General features: G+C 42.4%; 1 protein-coding gene across 1 annotated transcript in view; it reads right to left on the reverse strand.

The window, feature by feature from the left end:
* The window catches only part of tgfbr1b (transforming growth factor, beta receptor 1 b), a 50,274-nt gene extending 27,176 nt beyond the window's left edge, over window positions 1-23,098 (reverse strand). The window contains exons 1-2 of the mRNA XM_067435563.1: window positions 22,887-23,098; window positions 42-287 (exon numbers count right to left, since the gene is read on the reverse strand). Coding sequence (XP_067291664.1) covers window positions 42-287; window positions 22,887-23,076 — 436 coding nt within the window. The 5' untranslated portion in view covers window positions 23,077-23,098. The remainder of the gene's footprint in view (window positions 1-41; window positions 288-22,886) is intronic.
* Window positions 23,099-23,430: the final 332 nt, after the last annotated feature.

A 23,430-nucleotide genomic window follows, 5' to 3' on the forward strand; every position in this document is an offset into this window, starting at 1 on the left:
GTGTGTGTGTGTGTGTGTGTGTGTGTCTATGTGTGAGTCACCTGGGAAGGCGCTGAGGTCGGGGTTCTTGTTGCACCAGTCGGTGTCGCAGCACATGGGGAAGATGCCGGTGCTGTCCCGGTTGGAGGAGGCGCAGACGAAGGGCCGGTCCCGCGGGATGAGCTCCGTCTCGCTGATGCACCAGCTCTGCTGTGTGGTGGAGCTGATGGTGCGCGTGATGGAGACGTAGCACAGGCCGTCTGTGGCACAGGTGTGGTTCGGGCAGCGGTGGCAGAAGCACTGCAAGGCTGGAGACACACACACACACACAAAGTCAAACACATATCCTCCAGTTACTAGCCTAGAAATAAACTCTCATTCGCTACACTCGTCCCTCATCTAATCTCTCTGTTATGAACAATGCCAACGTGAACCAAGAACATGGGCCTATTGCCCAAAACTAGGAGAAGGGGTAAAGTCGGGATATCTTGGTGATCTTTAGCCCAGAAATCTAGACGCCCCCTAGCGGCACAAAATGAAATCTGGCGTGAGTGTCGCCTAGCAAATCTTAACACACGTCTGAGCTGTAAACAGCAATCTCTGGTCGGGCCAATCACATCGTGTATAGAGTCAGTGGGCGGGGCCATAATGACGGCCGAGTTGCGTTTGCGTGCTTCTAGTAAACACAGAAACTGGCGAACGGCGGTCTGTCGAATCAGCTTTGGCCGCGACTCTCTGCCGCGAGTCTCTAGCGCTTCAACCAATCAGAGCAACGAAGGTGAAGCGGAGCTGACAGATTAAACATTCGCCGTAGAGTACCCCGAACACATCTTCCCTTCTTCAGAATGACTTCAGTGCCGCTCTTTGTTCTTTTCTCAGAGAAAAGCTGAACTCAAGTATTCCAGAGTCGCGGTCAAAGCTGATTCGACAGACCGCCGTTCGCCAGTTTCTGTGTTTACTAGAAGCACGCAAACGCAACTCAGCCGTCATTATGTTAAGCCCCGCCCACCGACTCTATACACGATGTGATTGGCCCGACCAGAGTTTGGCGTTTACAGCTCAGACGTGAATTGAGAGTTGCTAGACGACACGTCAGATTTGTGTCTAGATTTTTAGGCTAGTCTTTTCGTGTATATTATTTATTTCACAGCGCTGGATGTGGTGATTGTGAAGCACACGGAACACTGCACTACATGATTTAATGGTGACATCGGTTATCTGTCATGTTAATCAGATCAAGATGATCAACAACTATGCGGCTTTAATTCAGCGCGAGCAGCGCGGCAAAATCATTCATCCTGTATGATTTTAAGGATTTTGAAAAGTGGGAACATGGCCAATGTGTTACCTGTGTCATACCAATGTCATTACATACATTTGTGTCCTCATATGTCACAAAAACATGCACACACTCACACACACACACACACACACACACACACACACACACACACACACACACACACACACACACACACACACACACACACACAGCGATTTGCATGTAATACAGACCAGGTTCACACAAGGTGACTTATGATGCTGATAAATATTTCTCCCCTATTCTGTCAGAACAACCTGGACAAAAAATAAATAAATAATAATAATAATTGAGTTGAACTCCAGCCAGCCTGTCATGGCAGCCTCACGAGGAACACACACACACACACACACACACACACACACACATCCAGAGATATCACTGACCTTTCTCAGACAAGGACACGGAGAGGAAACACCGCCGGCAAACACACCCACTCTCTCTCTCTCTCTCTCTCTCTCTCTCTCTCTCTCTCTCTCTCTCTCTCTCTCTCTCTCTCTCTCTCTCTCTCTCTCTCTCTCTCACACACACACACACACACACACACACACACACACACACACACACACAGAGAGATGAATCCAGATTGTGTCTGGTGACGTGTGTATGTTATGGCTCTGCTGGTCTGGGTGTGAGCGCAGCACTTCTCTTTGTCTCTTTGTCTCAGCTAGTCTGCCACGAGACACACGCACACCGCAAGTAAACACAGGTAATAACAGCCACAAAAACACACACACACACACACACACACACACACACACACAGACTCACACACACACAGCCCCAAAAACACTCACACACACACACACACACACACACACACACACACACACACACACTCACACTCACACTCACAGCCCCAAAAACACTCACACACACACACACACACTCACACACACTCACACACACACACACACACACACACACACACACACACACACACACACACACACACACACACACACACACACACACACACACACACACTCACACACACACTCACACACACTCACACACACTCACACACACTCACACAGCCTGGGCTGAAGCTCACACTGGCTTATTCATGAGATGACTTTATTTTAAACACCGGGCGTTTTCTCCAGTTCCTCTGTGTGTGTGTGTGTGAGCGTGCAAGTGTGTGTGTGAGTGTGTGCGCGCGAGTGTGTGTGACACTGACTCAGTGTTTGTCCTGCTCTGAGCTCGGCTATTTCAGGACGAGACTGAGGCCAAGGCTCTGACTCACACACACACTCTCAGTTCTGCCGTCTTTCAGACTTCATATCCCACTATTCCAACTGCATATCCCATTATTCCGACTTAATTTCCCGCAATTCCAACTTCATATCCCACGATTCCAACTATACACCCCACTATTCCAACTGCATATCCCATTATTCCGACTTAATTTCCCGCAATTCCAACTTCATATCCCATGATCCCGACTTTACATCCCACGATTCCAACTTTACACCCCACGATTCAGACTTCATATCCCACGATTCCAACTTTACACCCCACGATTCAGACTTCATATCCCACGATTCCAACTTTACACCCCACGATTCAGACTTCATATCCCACGATTCCAACTTTACACCCCACGATTCAGACTTCATATCCCACGATTCCAACTTTACACCCCACGATTCCGACTTCATATCCCACGATTCCAACTTTACACCCCACGATTCCGACTTCATATCCCATTATTCCGACTTTACATCCCACGATTCCAACTTTACACCCCACGATTCCGACTTCATATCCCACGATTCCAACTTTACACCCCACGATTCCGACTTCATATCCCATTATTCCGACTTAATTTCCCGCAATTCCAACTTCATATCCCATGATCCCGACTTAACATCCCACGATTCCAACTTTACACCCCACGATTCAGACTTCATATCCCATGATTCCAACTTTACACCCCACGATTCCGACTTCATATCCCACGATTCCAACTTTACACCCCACTTTTCAGACTTCATATCCCATGATTCCAACTTTACACCCCACGTTTCAGACTTCATATCCCATGATTCCAACTTTACACCCCACGTTTTAGACTTCATATCCCACGATTCCGACTTTACACCCCACGTTTCAGACTTCATATCCCACGATTCCGACTTTACACCCCACGTTTCAGACTTCATATCCCATGATTCCAACTTTACACCCCACGATTCCGACTTTACACCCCGTGATTCCGACTTCATATCCCACGATTCCAACTTTACACCCCACGATTCCGACTTCATATCCCATTATTCCGACTTTACACCCCACGATTCCAACTTTACACCCCACGATTCCGACTTCATATCCCACGATTCCAACTTTACACCCCACGATTCCGACTTCATATCCCATTATTCCGACTTAATTTCCCGCAATTCCAACTTCATATCCCATGATCCCGACTTAACATCCCACGATTCCAACTTTACACCCCACGATTCAGACTTCATATCCCATGATTCCAACTTTACACCCCACGATTCCGACTTCATATCCCACGATTCCAACTTTACACCCCACTTTTCAGACTTCATATCCCATGATTCCAACTTTACACCCCACGTTTTAGACTTCATATCCCATGATTCCAACTTTACACCCCACGTTTTAGAATTCATATCCCACGATTCCAACTTTACACCCCACGATTCCGACTTTACACCCCGTGATTCCGACTTCATATCCCGCAATTCCAACTTCATTTCCCATGATTCCGACTTTACACCCCGTGATTCCGACTTCATATCCCACGATTCCGATTTCATATCCCACGATTCCAACTTTACATCCTGTGATTCCAACTTTACATCCCACGATTCCAACTTCATATTCCGCTATTCCAACTTTACACCCCGCGATTCCAATTTCATATCCCGCGATTCCGATTTCATATCCCGCAATTCCAACTTTACACCCTTGGATTCCGACTTCATATCCCACGTTTCCAACTTTACACCCTTGGATTCCGACTTCATATCCCATGATTCCGACTTCATATCCCAAAATTCCAACTTTACATCCCGCGATTCTAACTTCATATCCCGCAATTCCAACTTTACATCCCACGATTCCGAGTTCATATCCCGCAATTCCAACTTTACATCCCACGTTTCTGACTTCATATCCTGCGATTCCAATTTCATCTCGCGATTCCGACTTCATATCCCGCGATTCCGACTTCATATCCCACGATTCCGACTTCATATCCCATGATTCCGACTTCATATCCCGCGATTCCGACTTCATATCCCACGATTCCGACTGATTCCGACTTCATATCCCATGATTCCGACTTCATATCCCGCGATTCCGACTTCATTTCCCACGATTCAGACTTCATATCCCACGATTCCGACTTCATATCCCGCGATTCCGACTTCATATCCCACGATTCCGACTTCATATCCCGCGATTCCGACTTCATATCCCGCGATTCCGACTTCATATCCCACGATTCCGACTTCATATCCCATGATTCCGACTTCATATCCTGCGATTCCGACTGATTCTGACTTCATATCCTGCGATTCCGACTGATTCCGACTTCATATCCCGCGATTCCGACTTCATATCCCACGATTCCGACTTCATATCCCGCGATTCCGACTTCATATCCCGCGATTCCGACTTCATATCCCGCGATTCCGACTTCATATCCCACGATTCCGACTTCATATCCCACGATTCCGACTTCATATCCTGCGATTCCGACTGATTCGGACTTCATATCCTGCGATTCCGACTGATTCCGACTTCGTATCCTGCGATTCCGACTTTATATCCTGCGATTCCGACTGATTCCGACTTAATTTCCCGCGATTCAGACTGATTCCGACTTCATATCCACCAATTGCAATTTCATATCCCGCTATTCTGAGTTCAGACCCTGCATTTTCATACAGTGAGTCCCTGATTCAGTTCAGTGAGTCCCTGATTCAGTACAGTTCAGAGAGTCCCTGATTCAGTTCAGTTCAGTGAGTCCCTGATTCAGTTCAGTTCAGTGAGTCCCTGATTCAGTACAGTTCAGAGTCCCTGATTCAGTTCAGTTCAGTGAGTCCCTGATTCAGTTCAGTTCAGTGAGTCCCTGATTCAGTTCAGTTCAGTGAGTCCCTGATTTAGTTCAGTGAGTCCCTGATTCAGTTCAGTTCAGTGAGTCCCTGATTCAGTTCAGTTCAGTGAGTCCCTGATTCAGTTCAGTGAGTCCCTGATTCAGTTCAGATCAGTGAGTCACTGATTCAGTTCAGTTCAGTCAGTCAAACCAGTAACATGTTCAATCAGCTCCTCTCAGGGCTCCTGAACTGGCCGAATCGGATCCTCACACACACCAGAGTTCACTGATCACTTGATGCCTTGAGTACAGAAGCCTGTTCAACAAATGAGAGCACAATCTAATGTTGCCGAGCTGATGATGAAGATGATGAGGATGATGAGGGTCATCTACTGACTTTGATGCAGCTACGAGTGTCACGAACGTCTGGATATTCATCACGTCAGTCAGAACAGCAGCGTCTGATTCATATTAATCATGCATTTATTCTCTGTGGTCGTCTCCTCGCCCTAGTGTCAATCCAAACCAGTTTGACTGACGGACTTCAGGCAGATTCTGAAGCATGACTCTCATTACATTCGGAGATGCTTCTCTCTGAGTTCTGCAGGAACTGTAAACATATTCAGGTCATTTAGAGTCAAATCCACCAAACTTCACAAACGCCCCCGGCTAAATCTTAGGACTTTATTTTCTGAAGAAAGATGATTCTGGATAAAGTGGGAATCACACACACGTTTCTGTTCCAAACTGAGATTCTGAACGGAACAGAACTTAATTTACTAGAGGTTCTGATGAATTATTAATTGGTGTGGTCTGTTTAAAACATTTAATTTTACATAAACATTTAATTTTACTTCAAATTAGTCTTTTTTCTTCTTTTTTTAAAATCGGGTTGAGTGAATGATTCAATGACTCACTCATAAAGACTTCACTTGTTTCATTACTGGATGAATCAGTGTTTTTGAACAAATCTCTTGAGTGAATGATTCAATGACTCACTCATAAAGACTTCACTTGTTTCATTACTGGATGAATCAGTGTTTTTGAACAAATCTCTTGAGTGAATGATTCAATGACTCACTCATAAAGACTTCACTTGTTTCATTACTGGATGAATCAGTGTTTTTGAACAAATCTCTTGAGTGAATGATTCAATGACTCACTCATAAAGACTTCACTTGTTTCATTACAGGATGAATCAGTGTTTTTGAACGAATCTCTTGAGTGAATGATTCAATGACTCACTCATAAAGACTTCACTTGTTTCATTACTGGATGAATCAGTGTTTTTGAACAAATCTCTTGAGTGAATGATTCAATGACTCACTCATAAAGACTTCACTTGTTTCATTACTGGATGAATCAGTGTTTTTGAACAAATCTCTTGAGTGAATGATTCAATGACTCACTCATAAAGACTTCACTTGTTTCATTACAGGATGAATCAGTGTTTTTGAACGAATCTCTTGAGTGAATGATTCAATGACTCACTCATAAAGACTTCACTTGTTTCATTACAGGATGAATCAGTGTTTTTGAACGTATCTCTTGAGTGAATGATTCAATGACTCACTCATAAAGACTTCACTTGTTTCATTACTGGATGAATCAGTGTTTTTGAACACATCTCTTGAGTGAATGATTCAATGACTCACTCATAAAGACTTCACTTGTTTCATTACAGGATGAATCAGTGTTTTTGAACGAATCTCTTGAGTGAATGATTCAATGACTCACTCATAAAGACTTCACTTGTTTCATTACAGGATGAATCAGTGTTTTTGAACGAATCTCTTGAGTGAATGATTCAATGACTCACTCATAAAGACTTCACTTGTTTCATTACTGGATGAATCAGTGTTTTTGAATGAATCTCTTGAGTGAATGATTCAATGACTCACTCATAAAGACTTCACTTGTTTCATTACAGGATGAATCAGCATTTTTGAATGAATCTCTTGAGTGAATCATTTCTGATTCTTAAAATGTTCAGTTTGGCGTCTCCATTTTTGGTCAATCCCAGAGATATGAAGATCTCAAAGTGTCCTCAAGAGTAAACTGCACACATTTTCAGTGATCAAAATCAATATACATTCAGTGCATATCTCGCCTCCTTCAATACAATGGCATACCAATGTGCCAAAAAAATATTTTTATATATAGATTGTTTTTTAAACTCGTCTTCCCCATCTACAAAACAGCAGATTACTCAATTAATATCCATGCATGGCATTTAATATAATGGCTAGTTCTTTAACCAGAAAAACAAAAACAAACCTAAGATTTTTACTCTGGAGTTGATCTGACCTGAAATGCCTCAGGGTTCGGGACGACGTGAAGTAGAGTACATGATGATAACTTTATTTCGGGAGGATATTTGGCCCATTTATCTTCCAGAAGTTCAGTGAATTTAAATGTAAGCACGTCGCAGTCTAAGAGTTACGGAATGAAATAGGCCATTACATTACTTTGACTCAAAGCGGCATGCTTTTCCTGAATGGCACTCCACTCTTGTAACGCTTCCAATTAGCTTAATTCCTTGATGAGCGATCTGATTAAGAGCCCCATTGTGGAATGAGCAAGCCTCTTCCTCGCACTCGCTCGGCCTCAAACGTCTGCAGTATTTCAGCTCTTAGAAATGAAAAGGACAGACGCGATTCAAGGCCGAACACAAAGCAAGAACTCTCCAGACAATGGCTACCGATTTTGGGAATCAATGGCAATTGGATTTCACATCTCCCGAGCCTTTGGCTTCAGCCTCTAATGTAGTAATAGAATTATCTGGCTTTGGGAAGCCAAGTGCTGTTCAATGTGTGTTCTGCGGAGAGGCAATAAGCGAGCGAAAGCTCTCGTGTGTTTGGCCGCTAAAGCTGGTGTAATCAGAGCTCCATCAATAGGTGTGCTGTGTGTTGGCTTTCCCTTCAGTAGCCAGATCAGAGCCGGGCTCATTCTTCTTCATCTCCATGTAAACTGGTAAAGAGGAAGGGTGGGTTGGTTAGCATTCCCAACAACACATCTCATCACACAAAGTTTAAAAGCCAGAGTTTATAGTCAAGATGCATCTCGTTTTGCTTTAATAAGAAACCCCACACACACAAAAACATTCCTTTATGGCCTCAGATCATGTCCACAAGTTATGAAGTCATGGCCATATATTCCCTAATTTGAGTGTTTTTGGCAAAGTTGTGCTTTCAATTGTGGCTATGATTACAGTAAAGGAGCAAATGAGTACAGCATGGCCATAACTTAACTAACATATACTGTATATACACAAATATATGACAAGGTTTTGTGTCCTAAAAATAGGTTGAAAAATGTGGAGTCGTCTTAAATTCGCGATATAGACAAAATCACAAATCTATTAAACTGGCGATAACAAGGTGGCGCTGTTGACGCTCCGCAGCCTCTCGAGGAGAAATCACAACACACGACACACCGCATTAAACATTCAAAATGTTTTTATATTTATAACATATGATACAATTAAACAACATCTCTCAACCAAATGAGTGTTTTCCTGAATACCATCACGACTGAAAATGACGCTGATGTCATATGACAGCTCCAAAAACAAATTAACATTAAGTCACTTATATTTCAGATGCAATATTGAGTGTTTTTGTTCTAGTTCAGCAGCGAAAATAGATCCAAACAGCAGAACCATCAATCCATCAATCAATCAATCAATCAACCAATCAACCAGCTTTATTTATATCGCACTTTTACAATGCCGATTGTTTCAAATCAGCTTCACAGTGTTAAACAGGACAATACTGCAGCAGAATTAGATTTGGCTAGTTTGATTTGGATAGTTTATAGAATCAAATAAGACCTAATTAATACATTTAATTTACCATAGCGCGTCTCACAGCAACAGTGTGTGTGTTGTGTGTGTGCGCGTGTGTGTGTGTGTGTTACTCAATGATTCAGTGTTTGAATAAATCGGTTGAATCAAAGATTAAATGACCTGTTTGTAACCGACTGCCTCATTCTTGAATGAATCGTTTGAATGAATCAGCCGTTTGAATGAATCGTTTGAATGAATCAGCCGTTTGAATGAATCGTTTGAATGAATCAGCCGTTTGAATGAATCGTTTGAATGAATCGTTTGAATGAATGACTCAATGACTCACTCATTAAGACTCATCTGCTGCCACCTACTGGAGGTTTAGTTTTATGTTTAAACATAATTTCTAAAATGTCTTATTCATCCAAAAATACAAATCTCATAACATTATTTAATGCAGTTGTAATTTTTCAGTGTAAATTATTTAATTTGATTGGTAACAGCCTTATAGTGTCTTATTTTAATTGAATGTAATGTAATATAATGAATATAATATAAGATTGGGGGTAAAAATGCCCTTTAAAAAAAGTTGAACGTATCACAAATATGCAGATTTCAATATCCCAAAGCGGACTGAACACTGGTGAGGATATTGCTTCAGAATAAATGATTTACTACAAAATAAAAATAAACCTTTGTTTCAGACAATCCCATGTTTTACTCGGACAGGTGACTGGATTTACTGAAGGACAAGCGCACGAACACGCTTCAGGTCGAGTCCTGTAATGAATGGTGCTAAACAAACCCAAGTCATTATCAGCAGAATTTCAAATAAAAAAATTTTCTGTTGAAAACCAGATTTTTTGTCCACAAAAATCTCTTTTCCCCAAAAATAAGTCTGGAAAATGGGCTTAGTCGTCTTATATTCGGGTATATACTAAGAACAAATTGCTAAATCGCAGGAATTAATTCATAAATTGTGCTCCGTAAACCCTAACGCTCAAAATAATGAACTGGTTTGAGTAGTGCCAACTCATATTAAACTAATGAGTTCAATTAAAATAAGTTTTATGAGTATCATCTTTTCTAAGTTCTCAAAACAGACACATTTTAAATAATCTGAATTGTTGTTTTGAGTTTTATTAACTCGTTTCTTTTAGTTTAGACAAAGTTACATTTAACCGAAACTAGGCTGTGATTTCTATTTCCCAGCATGCCTTCCCACGACACTCCAAAGGGACAGTGAATGCTCAAAGGAAGCTGTTTTGTGCGGGATTAAAGTGGCGGATTTAGCAGCGTTTCATGTTTTGTTACGCTGGTTTAGAAAAGTTGTGCTATGTTGGGTTTCCATCATGTGAAGTGGAGCTGAGATTAGTTTGAGAGCAGATTTATGATAAATGTATTATGCGACCGAAGCACTGCGTAACCCATTAGCAAGGTGGCGGCAGGTCAAGCTTCATTACTGAACATTTGCGACTGCATGATCTTTTGAGGTAAATGTATGAATGTATGTTTACTCAAACACACACACACACACACACACACACACACACACACACAGCTCTGCTTAACTGTTGTTGTGTTTTGCCACTTATTCAGGGTGTGCCAGTGTTTGCGAACCTCGGAGTTCAAATGGTAACACCATAATATTCACCACAGTACTGAATAATTACCATAGTGTGTGTGTGTGTGTGTGTGTGTGTGTGTGTGTGTGTGTGTGTGTGTGTGTATTATTGGTAATATTAATTGTGCAGTGCGCGTTGAGGTTGATTTGTCTGATGTTTGCTTCAGTCCCTCAGAGCCCATCTCTAACCTCACTGAACCTGCGGCCCTGACACCAGCAGAAACGCTCAGGGTCAGTCCTAATAAGACAAAATACGGCTTTGAGTCCCGACTAAACAGCTTAATATGCTAATGTCAATGCATGCGCAGTTTAGCTATAGAAATACGTGGCACTCAGATGTATATTGAGGGGTCAAAGCTGAGGTTTACTGCAGTATATGCTGCGATCCTATGCTTGTCCATAAACACGCAACACGACAACGAGACAAGACAGTCAATCAAAACTCACAGCCAATCAGAAGAGCCTGTGGGCGGAGTCTCTGCAAGCGCACTGCACTCAACCATATCAATCAAAACTCACAGCCAATCAGAGGAGCCTGTGGGCGGAGTCTCTGCAAGCGCACTGCACTCAACCATATCAATCAAAACTCACAGCCAATCAGAAGAGCCTGTGGGCGGAGTCTCTGCAAGCGCACTGCACTCAACCATATCAATCAAAACTCACAGCCAATCAGAGGAGCCTGTGGGCGGAGTCTCTGCAAGCGCACTGCACTCAACCATATCAATCAAAACTCACAGCCAATCAGAAGAGCCTGTGGGCGGAGTCTCTGCAAGCGCACTGCACTCAACCATATCAATCAAAACTCACAGCCAATCAGAAGAGCCTGTGGGCGGAGTCTCTGCAAGCGCACTGCACTCAACCATATCAATCAAAACTCACAGCCAATCAGAAGAGCCTGTGGGCGGAGTCTGTGAAAGCGCACTGCACTCGCAACCAAATGTATAATGAAATGATATATCGCTCTCGCTCGTCTCCAATCGGCACAAAGGCTCCGGAGAGCAGGAGTGGTTTAGCAGGAGGAGAGCAGCTTCATCAGAGAAAGCCCAACCGGCGCTCACCTTCCGTGTGCGGGGGAATTAATTACCCCCGTTTCCTGGCAACCACAATCCCGGCTCATACATCACACACACACACACACACAGCCCCTAAACCTACCCATCACAGGAAACATTCTGCATTTTTACTTTCTCATAAAAACTCCTCCTGTGTGATTTATAAGCCTTTTGTAAAGTGGGGCCATGGGTAATGTCCTCATATTTCACCCTCTCCTGTAATACCTGTGTCATACCCATGGCATTATACACATTTGAGTCCTCGTATGTCACTAAAACATGCCCACACACACACACACACACACACCCTTCCCCCCGTTCGCTTGAGTCGCGGAGCGAAACCTTTTCTTGCCACACAAGGGACCCTGAAGTCATTTCCATAGGTCAGCGCTCTGACCCCTGACCCTCACGCCCATTACTGGCAGCCTTTGTGCTCCGCAGATGGTTTGGGTGAGCCAGTCTCGCTCCTCCTCCACCGTATGCTATATCTGGCTTTGTCTGCGCACCGATAAAGCCTCAGACAGCTCGCCCATACATGTTCATCCACATCTACATGACAACAGCTCCACACCGGCATTCATTCAGCGTTCAGCGCTGGCGGATTATAGTTATGGTCAAACGTGTTAAACCAGCTGAAAGTGGTCAATATTATTAGCACAAAGCTTGGCCAATGTATTTAAAGCTTTATAATTTCATGTGATTTCTGAGGCACCAGACAGGGCTGATATCATCAGAATCGCTCCACATTAGGCTTTAGTTCTGGGACCCACAAAAAAAAGTTTTTTTTAAAATTATTATTATTATATTTTATTCATGCTATGGTTTGTCCTCTGTAGCTGACTCCAGGACTGCATGTATAGACAAAAACAACGGGATTTATTTTTACATGAATAAATCCCGTTAATAAATAATAATCTGATAATCTGTCTCATAATACATTTTTAAATTGCAGGATTTTTTTAAAAACAAACTTTGTTTCAAAATCATTCTGAACGATGTTATGAAAGATATAACGGAATGCATTGATATACCATTTTACTTTATGCAATGTGTGTGTAAAACGGCTATACTTGGATTTTCCCGTTCAATACAATGTATTTATTTGGTCTCTGTGCAAAGCCCCGAATGTGCTCTTTACAGGACATCCTGACTTTACATGGTGACGTGTGTGATGTCAGAGAAACTCACTATATATATATATAATGCCCACTACAGTGGACAAACTCTATTACTGGGTCCAGCAGGATGTAACCGGAATGGCCGCTTTTATCCGGTGGGCACCAATGAGGCCGCTAACGAAATTTAGTCGCACCAGCAGGAAAAAAGGTGGAAAATGCCACCATTTGGCCACGGCCTGGAGCCCTGTTAAAGTACATGCCATCAGCTCAAATGATTTCAACTTATTACCTTTAACAGCACGAAAATCCAGAGTGAGGAACTACATTACCCATAATTCAGCAGAGAAATCTCCACCAATCAGAGCACATTGTGCCAAAAGAGCATGTTAACTCCGCCCACTCCTCACATAATGCCAGAAACACAACAGCATTTGTGTTATTTTTCACCTCATATTAGACGAATCTCATCTAGCCATTACTTCCAGTGAGTGAGGTCAAAATAACGGCTCTATCATCGATATATTTACATAGATGCCTCATTAGGGGCTGCGTGGAACGGTCGAACGAGGTATCTATGTAAATATATCTATGATCGCGCCAGTATTTTGACCTCACTCACCGGATGTAATGGTGCTGCACTAGATGAGATTCGTCTAATATGAGGTGAAAAATAACACAAATACTGTTGTGTTTCTGGCAGAAAGCGATCGTTTCGTGTCTTAAGGCATCAATGTGTCGTCCCACAGGGTTTAATATGGATTCGTATTTACACCTACAGAGTTAAAAATCTTCATTAGTGTTCGACTGAAGAAACAAACACACCTACATCTGGGACGCCTGCAGATAAACAACACAGGCTCCTTTATGGGGGCCTATCCCTTTAACAGCACTAAAATCCCTATCGAGGAACTACACTACCCATAATTCTGCAGAGAAATCACCAATCAGAGCACATCATGCCATAAGAACACGTTAGCCCCGCCCACTCCTCATATAATGCCATTGAGTGGGTTCAGAGGGAATAAATCAAATATTTCTTGCATTGTTAGGTTGAGTTAAATATGAACCTGCTTTTATAATGATTACTATTTTTTGGAGCAAAATATTTATTTATTTTCAGTTTATTAAAATCAATCAATGTTTTCTGAGAATTGAACATAGGCCACAGTAAGTTCAACCCTAAATGTGCAGAATAAATCTACATTTATGCCTTTGGCAGACGCTTTTATCCAAAGCGACTTACATTGCATTTCTTCTACATTTTTGTAAGTTCTTGCTTTTGCTGGGAATCAAACCTGTGACCTTGGCGTCGCTACTGGTTGAGCTACAGGAAAGCACAGCCTTCAATAGAAAGAAATATAACAGTATTTGCTCCCAAATGATCCCACATTTCCCTAACAGAGATGGATCTGGAGTCCTGTTTGTGAATGTGCTGTCAGGTTAATGTAAAAGAGGCGTGTGGTGAAGGAACAGCTGCTCGACTCCAGATGCTGACGCGAGTCTGTCCTCAAATCACAGCCATTTTACACCAGAACCAGAGCTTTATCATGACTCTGGCAGGCAGGAACATTGGGCCGAGAGAAGCAATCGGTGTACTGACAGTGACCCAGATCCATCCGAGCTCCGGATCTATCTATTTAACCTGGATCCTAATCTGGTAGGATGGATAGTCAATTCTTTAACAAATAGGACAGGGTGTGTGCAATGCCGAGTTGCACATTTTTGTGTCAATGGTCAGATATCCTCCAGTTATGTTCCTCCACAGGTTCGCCTCAAGGGTGCGTACTTTCGCCCCTGCTTTTTATTTTATATACCAATGATTGTAGTTCTACACAAGAGATACACTCACAAGAGATAAGAGATACACTCACCTAAAGGATTATTAGGAACACCTGAACATTAATGCAATTATCTAATCAGCCAATCACATGGCAGTTCTTCAGTGCATTAGGGGTGTGGTCCTGGTCAAGACAATCTCCTGAACTCCAAACTGAATGTCAGAATGGGAAAGAAAGGTGATTTAAGCCGTTTTGAGCGTGGCATGGTTGTTGGTGTCAGACGGGCCGGTCTGAGTATTTCACAATCTGCTCAGTTACTGGGATTTACACACACAACCATTTCTAGGGTTTACAGAGAATGGTGTGAAAAGGGAAGAGCATCCAGTGTGCAGCAGTCCTGTGGGAGAAAATGCCTTGTTGATGCTCGAGGTCAGAGGAGAATGGGCCGACTGATTCAAGCTGATAGAAGAGCAACTTTGACTGAAATAACCACTCGTTACAACCGAGGTAAGCAGCAAAGCATTTGTGAAGCCACAACACACACAACCTTGAGGCGGATGGGCTACACCAGCAGAAGACCCCACCGGGGACCACTCATCTCCACTACAAATAGGACAAAGAGGCGACAATTTACTCAAGTTCACCAAAATTGGCCAGTTGAAGACTGGAGAAATGTTGCCTGGTCTGATGAGTCTCGATTTCTGTTGAGACATTCAGATGGTAGAGTCAGAATTTGGCGTAAACAGAATGAGAACATGGATCCATCATGCCTTGTTCCCACTGTGCAGGCTGGTGGTGGTGGTGTAATGGTGTGGGGGATGTTTTCTTGGCACACTTTAGGCCCCTTAGTGCCAATTGGGCATCGTCTAAATGCCACGGCCTACCTGAGCATTGTTTCTGACCATGTCCATCCCTTTATGACCACCGTGTGCCCATCCTCTGATGGCTACTTCCAGCAGGGAAAGCTACACTGTCATTCATAGCTCAGTCATAACTGTGTGAAACCCAAACACCATTGCCTCCTCCTTCTGATGCAAATCTTGTGCATGAAAAACACCACGCTTCTCAACATATCGCCAACCGTGACGCAAGCGTTGGGGATCATTTATATGCTCGCACCAACATTTGCATCTGTCCAAGAATGATCATTGTCAGGCGGAACTGACGGAGCGAATCATCGGGACTGCAGATAAACAAATGACGAGAGGATCGCAAATATGGCTCTCATGGACACACACGTCATGTTCCGGGAAACTCCAAGTACCATACCAAACTAAATAGTGTGCCTAATGACAAAGGGTAATATTATTTTGTATTACAAAATAAAAACATAGATATATTGCTTACAGATCGTTCACTCGATCCTTCTAGCAAACGTCACCTTCTCCACCATATAAGTTAAAACGACAGTCATCTGACAAGGCTATTCATTTTGTAAAAATATATATATTGATATTTTTGAGAACTGAAGTAGGCCTATGATGTTTTTGCATGCTTGTATTTCTGAGTACATCACAGTCACTACGTAGCCTACATTACATAAATGGACCTGTAAAACTGTACCTGGGCATTTTTTTTCCCTTAAATAAGCCACACACCCTCTGTGCAGATATCAGAGAACAATTTAACATATTGTTTCAACTCATTCTAGGGCACCTTTAATATTGGGCATGTCTGAACAGAAAGCGTAATAATCAGGGCCATTGTTTTGTCTCGAGACTCACAGCAGTGATGTTTTAATAAGGCATGTTTATCGGAGACACTTAGTAATCCGGGTTTAATCTCAGCGTTGTCTGTGAAACCAGGCTGTTGTGAAATAGATAGATCAATGTAAATTTCTGTGCAGCCTTAAACTGTTGTGTATGCATCATTTCACACACACACACACACACACACACACACACAGTGTTGATCTGTTGACAGTGCAAGTTTCAGAACGCTTGATTTATGTCCTTTGACAGCCTCCATTAATCATGCCACTATCTCCTATTGCATCCAAGCCACAAATCCCCCAGTCTGAACTATAATAATGTGCTGTAAGTGATATGGGACGGCTCGGATGGGGAAGCTGAGAGTGCGGTCCATCCCAAAGGAAACGGGATTATCTAAAGGAACCCACGGACGGCGCTTAAAGGAAGTGTGTGTAAGATCGTGGCCAAGACTGGTACTGCAACCCCTTTAAATGGCTCTAGAGACGAGTTTAACATTAACATGATTTATTAATGTCTAGAGACATATCAACACCATTTTATGATTCATTGAAATACATTTCTTACACACAGTTCCGTTAAAGGGTTAGTTCAACCAATAATGAAATGTCTGTCAGTAACTCCTCTCCCTAATGTCGCTCCACACCCGTCAGACCTCCGCTCATCTTCACACACAGTTTAAGATATTTTATATTTAGTCCGAGAGCGTATGCAAGTGTATGCACACTATACTGTCCATGTCCAGAAAGGGAATAAAAACATCATCACAGTAGTCCATATGAGACATCAGTGGGTTAATTAGAGTCTCTTGAAGCATCCAAAATACATTTGGGTCCAAAAATAACAAAAACTACGACTTTATTCAGCATTGGCTTCTCTTCCGCGTTTGTGTTCAATCCTCAAATAAAGATTCAAACGGTTATGAATCAGCGAATCGATCAATGATTCGGATCGCCAATGTCACGTGATTTCAGCAGTTTGACACGCGCGCCGAATCATGCAGGAGCGTCGCTACAAGGCCAGTGCCGCCCCTCTGGCCACCCCTGATAAAATGTTCTGGCTACGCCCCTGGAATCATGAATCTGCCTCTTGCTTCCTTACTGAAAACATCCGAGCTTTGCTGGATCGAGGTGCCGTTGTTGGTGTTGTGTTCCTGGATCTCAAGAAGGCTTTCGACACTGTGATTTATAAAATCTTGTTGACAAAATTAGGCATTTTAATTTTTCCTCAGAAGCTCTTCAATGGATTGAGTCTTACCTCACTGACCGCTCCCAACATGTCAGAGTCCAGTCGTCTAAATCAGCGGCCCTCAGTCTGTCCACTGGGCTTCCCCAAGGGTCAAATGTAGGACCTTTGTTGATCTCACTTTATATAAATGATCTCCCGTCTGTCTGTCCTGATGTTTCTGCTTAGATGTTTGCTGATGACACTGTAGTCTATGCTCATGGCAGTAACATCTCTCAGGTGTCTGAGAAGCTCACCAACTCCACGGTTAAAATCACAGCTTGGTTAAAAAACTCTCGCCTGCATCGAAAACAGTAGCCATGTTTTTCAGCAAGTCAAAAAATAACTTCAGCGTTGAGCCCGATGTCTGTCTCAGGGGAAAGGCTGCAGAGTGTGTCAGAAGATAAATATCTGGGGTTTAATTGATTCAAAGCTTTCATTTAAATCTCATGTAAAAATGATCTGTAAAATAATCTAATTCACTGTCAGTAACTTCAGACACATTCGCCATCAAATGTCCACACCGGAGCAGAACTGAACACGCTCTCTATGATCTCCTCACAGATGAATTATTGTTCACCCATTTGGTCACGAGCTCGTGTCTCATCTCTGAAACCGCTTCACTCACTTTACAAACAAACTGCAAACATATTGGATAAGAAAACATGCATTTCATTGACCAATATTACAAAAACACACATTATTTTGTATATTATTACATTTGCAGATTTGCAGATTTGTTTTCTATAACATTATTCATGGTCCATCATCTCCTCCTCTATGTTTTTATTGTACATCTTAACTTAGTGCTTGTTTAAATTGTATTGGTTGTTCTCTTGTTATGTAAAATGTACCTTTTTACTCTCTTTTAGGATGACATCGGTCTCGGGACTACAGGTGAAAAATATCCTTTTGGCTAACTCTGGCATATTGACAGAAATGTTTATTAATATGCACTGTCCCTGTAAATAAACAAATGTAGTGCCTTTATGGGTCTTGAGAGAGGAAATGACATTGGTGTCAATGAAGGCCTTTCTGAGCCATCGGATTTCAACACTAATATCTTCATCTGTGTGTGAAGATGAGCGGAGGTCTGACGGCTGGCCAACCACAGGAGGAATTAATCACACAATTTACACTTTTGGGTGAACTAACGCTTTAAGAGATACCGAAGCTGATTTCCACGAGCCTCTGTGCCAAACGCAGGCCGTCTGAACGCATCACTAGCTCTCCGCTCATCACAGCTGGCACTAACGCAGCTTCTCACATTAGTTCTGGTTCCTTAAGCCGGGACAACAGGCTGTGTGGGTCACCAGAATACTTCAGATTCCTGTCCCAGAGGCAGGTCATTGTGGAGAGCACGTATCGAACAGAGGGGTTAATCACACACACACACACACACACACACACACACCGCACCTAAATCACACACACACACCCTAAATGGTTACACACTACGCTAAACAATAATCACGATATACAAACATGACGATATGTATCGTTGATGGAAGCGATATGATTCGCGATATAGAGATGTTTTATCCAAGGCTCAGCTTGCTGTAGTCGGCATGTTTATAAGGTATAATTCACACACACACACACACACACACACACACACACACACACACACACACACACCGCACCTAAATCACACACACACACCCTAAATGGTTACACACTACGTTAAACAATAATCACGATATACAAACATGACGATATGTATCGTTGATGGAAGCGATATGATTCGCGATATAGAGATGTTTTATCCAAGGCTCAGCTTGCTGTAGTCGGCATGTTTATAAGGTATAATTCACACACACACACACACACACACACACACACACACACACACACACACAAACAAATGAAGGCTACCACAAATGTAAACTCTGCCATCATGCGCTCACCATCATTTATATCGTATCGTGAGTTCAGTATCGAGATACATATCGAATCGTGACACGAGTGTATCGCTACACCAGCATTATCTTTAAATGGAGAAACGGCGGTTTTTCTCAAAGCATTTTCATTAATAACTGCTGTTATTTATTGACATTACTTTTAGTAGATAGATAAGCCCCTTTCACACTGCGATTCCGGCAAACACACGGATAATGCGACCCCATTTGTTCCCGGGCCGCTAGATTTGGTCCATTCACACTGCCAGCGAAATACCGTAATATGAGCGCTTTCACACACAACCCGTAACGGTCCCGGGTCGAGTTGACACGTGACATCCTGATGTGACGTATAACGGCGAGCGATCTCCGCTTCAGCGCGGATAGTAAGGAGCTCCGTGGTCTCGACTTGTGTCCAGTTTGCGCTCATTTCTGCTTGTTTAATTTGAGTTTCTTTTGTATCCGAACACTCTCTGCGTTTAAAACACCGACGAGCTCTTCTGGCACTGCAGGGTTGTGTTATTGAAGAAACAAGCTCTAGGAGTCGCACGATAACTACACACACGCTGCGGCATTAGTTTCGGCTTTTGCAGCGCTCATCCCAGGTCGAATTCGGTAATCAATCCCGGGACGTGGTGCTTTCACACAAAAGGCGACCCGGCAATGCTCCGGGAATATTGCGGGTCCGACGTGCAGTGAGAAAGGGGCTATGGATGGATGGATGGATGGATGGATGGATGGATGGATGGATGGATGGACGGACAGACAGATAGACAGATCATTTACACCATGATGATCACTTCAGGTGGGTCAGTGCACTTGGAACATTTTAAGCAGATGGTTAATAAAGAGAATCATATTGTAGTTAAGTTTATAAGTTTATAACTAGTTAAACATAAAAAAATAAAATAAAATCTAAACCATGAATTGGTCAATCGTTTTGAAAAAAAGAGAGATTTAGTAAAGGCCCGTTCACACCAATGGCGAGAAGCATAATGAAAACTATATGAAGTAATAATAATCCACACCACAGCCACAGACCAGAGAAATGATATCGCTGGATCACTTTCAGTGTGTGTGTGTGTGTGTGTGTGTGTGTGTGTGTGTGTGTGTGTGTGTGTGTGTGTGTGTGTGTGTGTGTGTGATTTAAGAAAAACAGAAGGATAGAGCGATGGTGTGAACATGCCTTGACCTCCTTCTCTTCTCTTTTTTAAGTGAAGAACAAGTTGAAGTGTGTGTGGTGTTCATAGTGCCCGATGAAATCTGCTTTATTTTTCCCAAATTGCATTTTATTCCGTTTTTATTTTTCTGGATTCCTTTGTCCTCCCGTTTGTCCTCCGTTGTAATGGCTCAACAGATTTAATAGTTCTCAAAAAGCATGTCTAATTGAAAATTCAAGAAAACAACAATTACGAAAGTAGATTCCTTCCCCTACAGATTCTGTGTTGTGTATTTTCTGGTAATCAAACGATGACATAAAACAATAATTTATCTTTTAATCGTGTAAAATTAAACAACGTGCTGCACAACTGAGCTTTACTGTTAAAATTAAAACACGGAAGAAAAATACTTGTTTAACTGAACTGTTATTATACATAACTATACTGTCATTATACATTCTGTTTTTAAGACCGGATTCCACGATTGCGTCCGCGGTTTCTGAACGATATACTCATATATGATAATTCATATATTCAATATATAATTATAATTATGCCACAAATACTTGAATTCCTTTTAGGTGCATTCCATTTAAACACGACACACACACTGACTACGAATGCCGTTTGATGCTGACTTTAGGCATCACTGCTAACATTCAGAACATGATTTGGAGAAGGACGTCCATAAATCATACAGTGCCAATAAAGCAGCCGTCCTTGATTTAGTGAAGGGGACACAATGCAAGTCACCTGGCAATAAATGCATATGACAATAACGGCACCTTTCCCTGCCCGCCAGACTATAATAATAAGAGTTATTCAACCCAACGAGACATGCTCAAACCTGATGAGACAACCAGATTAAGACCAGAAGAGAGCCATTGTGTCCCATTTCATCTGTCATAGTATGTCATAATAATGACCTCATCTCATAAATGACTTAGTATGTCAAAAAATAAATTAGTTATTTTTCTATACATGGTGGAAATGGGCTTCAATACATTTAAAAATAATCTTACATATATGTACTGTGAGGCAAATGGCAATATTTCGCACACTAAATAATACCAAACCAAAGAAAAGAGAAAAATTATGGTGCTTTTTTTCTTGCTGTGACCCAAAAAATGACTAAAATGAGACCTTCAGTCCACACACACACATCTGACATCATCCCGTGTTTACATTACTATTATCATAATTACTACTACTATTGATCCATCTCTCCCTCCCTTAATTAAACAGTAGCACATAAACCAAAAAGTATTTTTAAACGTTAACTTATATTAGAAACTCAAAAGGAGACAGCTATCGCTTCGTTTTGTTATTGTTTCGCTTTTCCAACTGATGAAAACAAGTTAGCCAAACAGCTAACGGCTAACTCAAAAGTCAAACGAGGTGACGGGACACATTTTAAACGCTTTTAAATATACCAGTCGTGTAACAAAACACATTAAAAGTTACATTCTGAGAGTATTTTTAACTTTAAAAGCGCTAGCAGAATTTAAAGCATTTAAACAGTTAGCCCGATCCCGCTAGCGTACAATACGCGTTACGGCGCATCTTATGTTTTATCAATTGAGCAACTCACGTTACGCAAAACAATATGTCATCTTATAGTAAACAAACAAACAAACAGCAGCTGTCTGTCAGATTGACAGTTATTATAAACAAAAATAAGTTTCGATTAACTAAAGGATGATTATGCCATCTATTACTACATTGTGTTTTTAAAACGGAGACAGAAAAATACAACACCTCGAGGCAGATGAGGTGTGTGTGTGTGTGAGTCACAGTCTGATCATAAAAACCGATAACTATAAACACACTCAGCCTGCATCAGATATCGATCTCAAGCATTAATCACAGGTGAGCATCTAAACACACACGAGAATATAACGTTATTCCGTTTATAAACACAATCAGGTGCGATTTATGACGGACTTTTCAGTGAGTCGCGGAGGAATAAAGGCTCTGTACTGGCAGCATCTCTTTCTCTCTGACCTGCGCCATCTTTGCAGAAACACACACACACACACACACACACACTCTCTTTCTCTCTTTGGGCTGCAGTTGCTTGCAAACAAAGAGCCCTCCGCTGGCCCCAGGGCCAACACACACACACACACACACACACACACACACACACTGGGCTTACCTTCTGTGTGCTGTATCCTGGCTCCGAAGAACAGGGCTAAAAACACGACACGACACGGTATTGCATCCATTATCCTCATCATCCTCCTCATCCTCATCCTCACACTTCTTCTGCTACTCGAGTCGTTCTGAGCCGCCGGAGGACTGAAGGATAGGGAGAATAAAAGAGGAAGAGAAACACGTCTGATCATTGGCTGGGACGGACCGACACCGATCCCGCCCAGTCTCTCTCTCTCTCTCTCTCTCTCTCTCTCTCTCTCTCTCTCTCTCTCTCTCTCTCTCTCTCTCTGTCTGGACTCAGCTGATTGCATAAGAACACATTCCAAAGCTCTGTCTGTCTGATCCCACTTCTGCATGCACGTGTGTGTGTGTGTGTGTGTGTGTGTGTGTGTGTGTGTGTGTGTGTGTGTGTGTGTGTGTGTGTGTGTGTGTGTGTGTGTGTGTGATGGGTAGGTTTAGGGGCAGTGTAAGGGAATAGAAAATATGGTTTGTACAGTATAAAAACCATTACGCCCACTTATGTCACAAAAACAAACAAACAAATG

The sequence above is a fragment of the Pseudorasbora parva genome, chromosome 24, assembly GCF_024679245.1.
Source record: "Pseudorasbora parva isolate DD20220531a chromosome 24, ASM2467924v1, whole genome shotgun sequence".
Classification (NCBI taxonomy): Eukaryota; Metazoa; Chordata; class Actinopteri; order Cypriniformes; family Gobionidae; genus Pseudorasbora; species Pseudorasbora parva.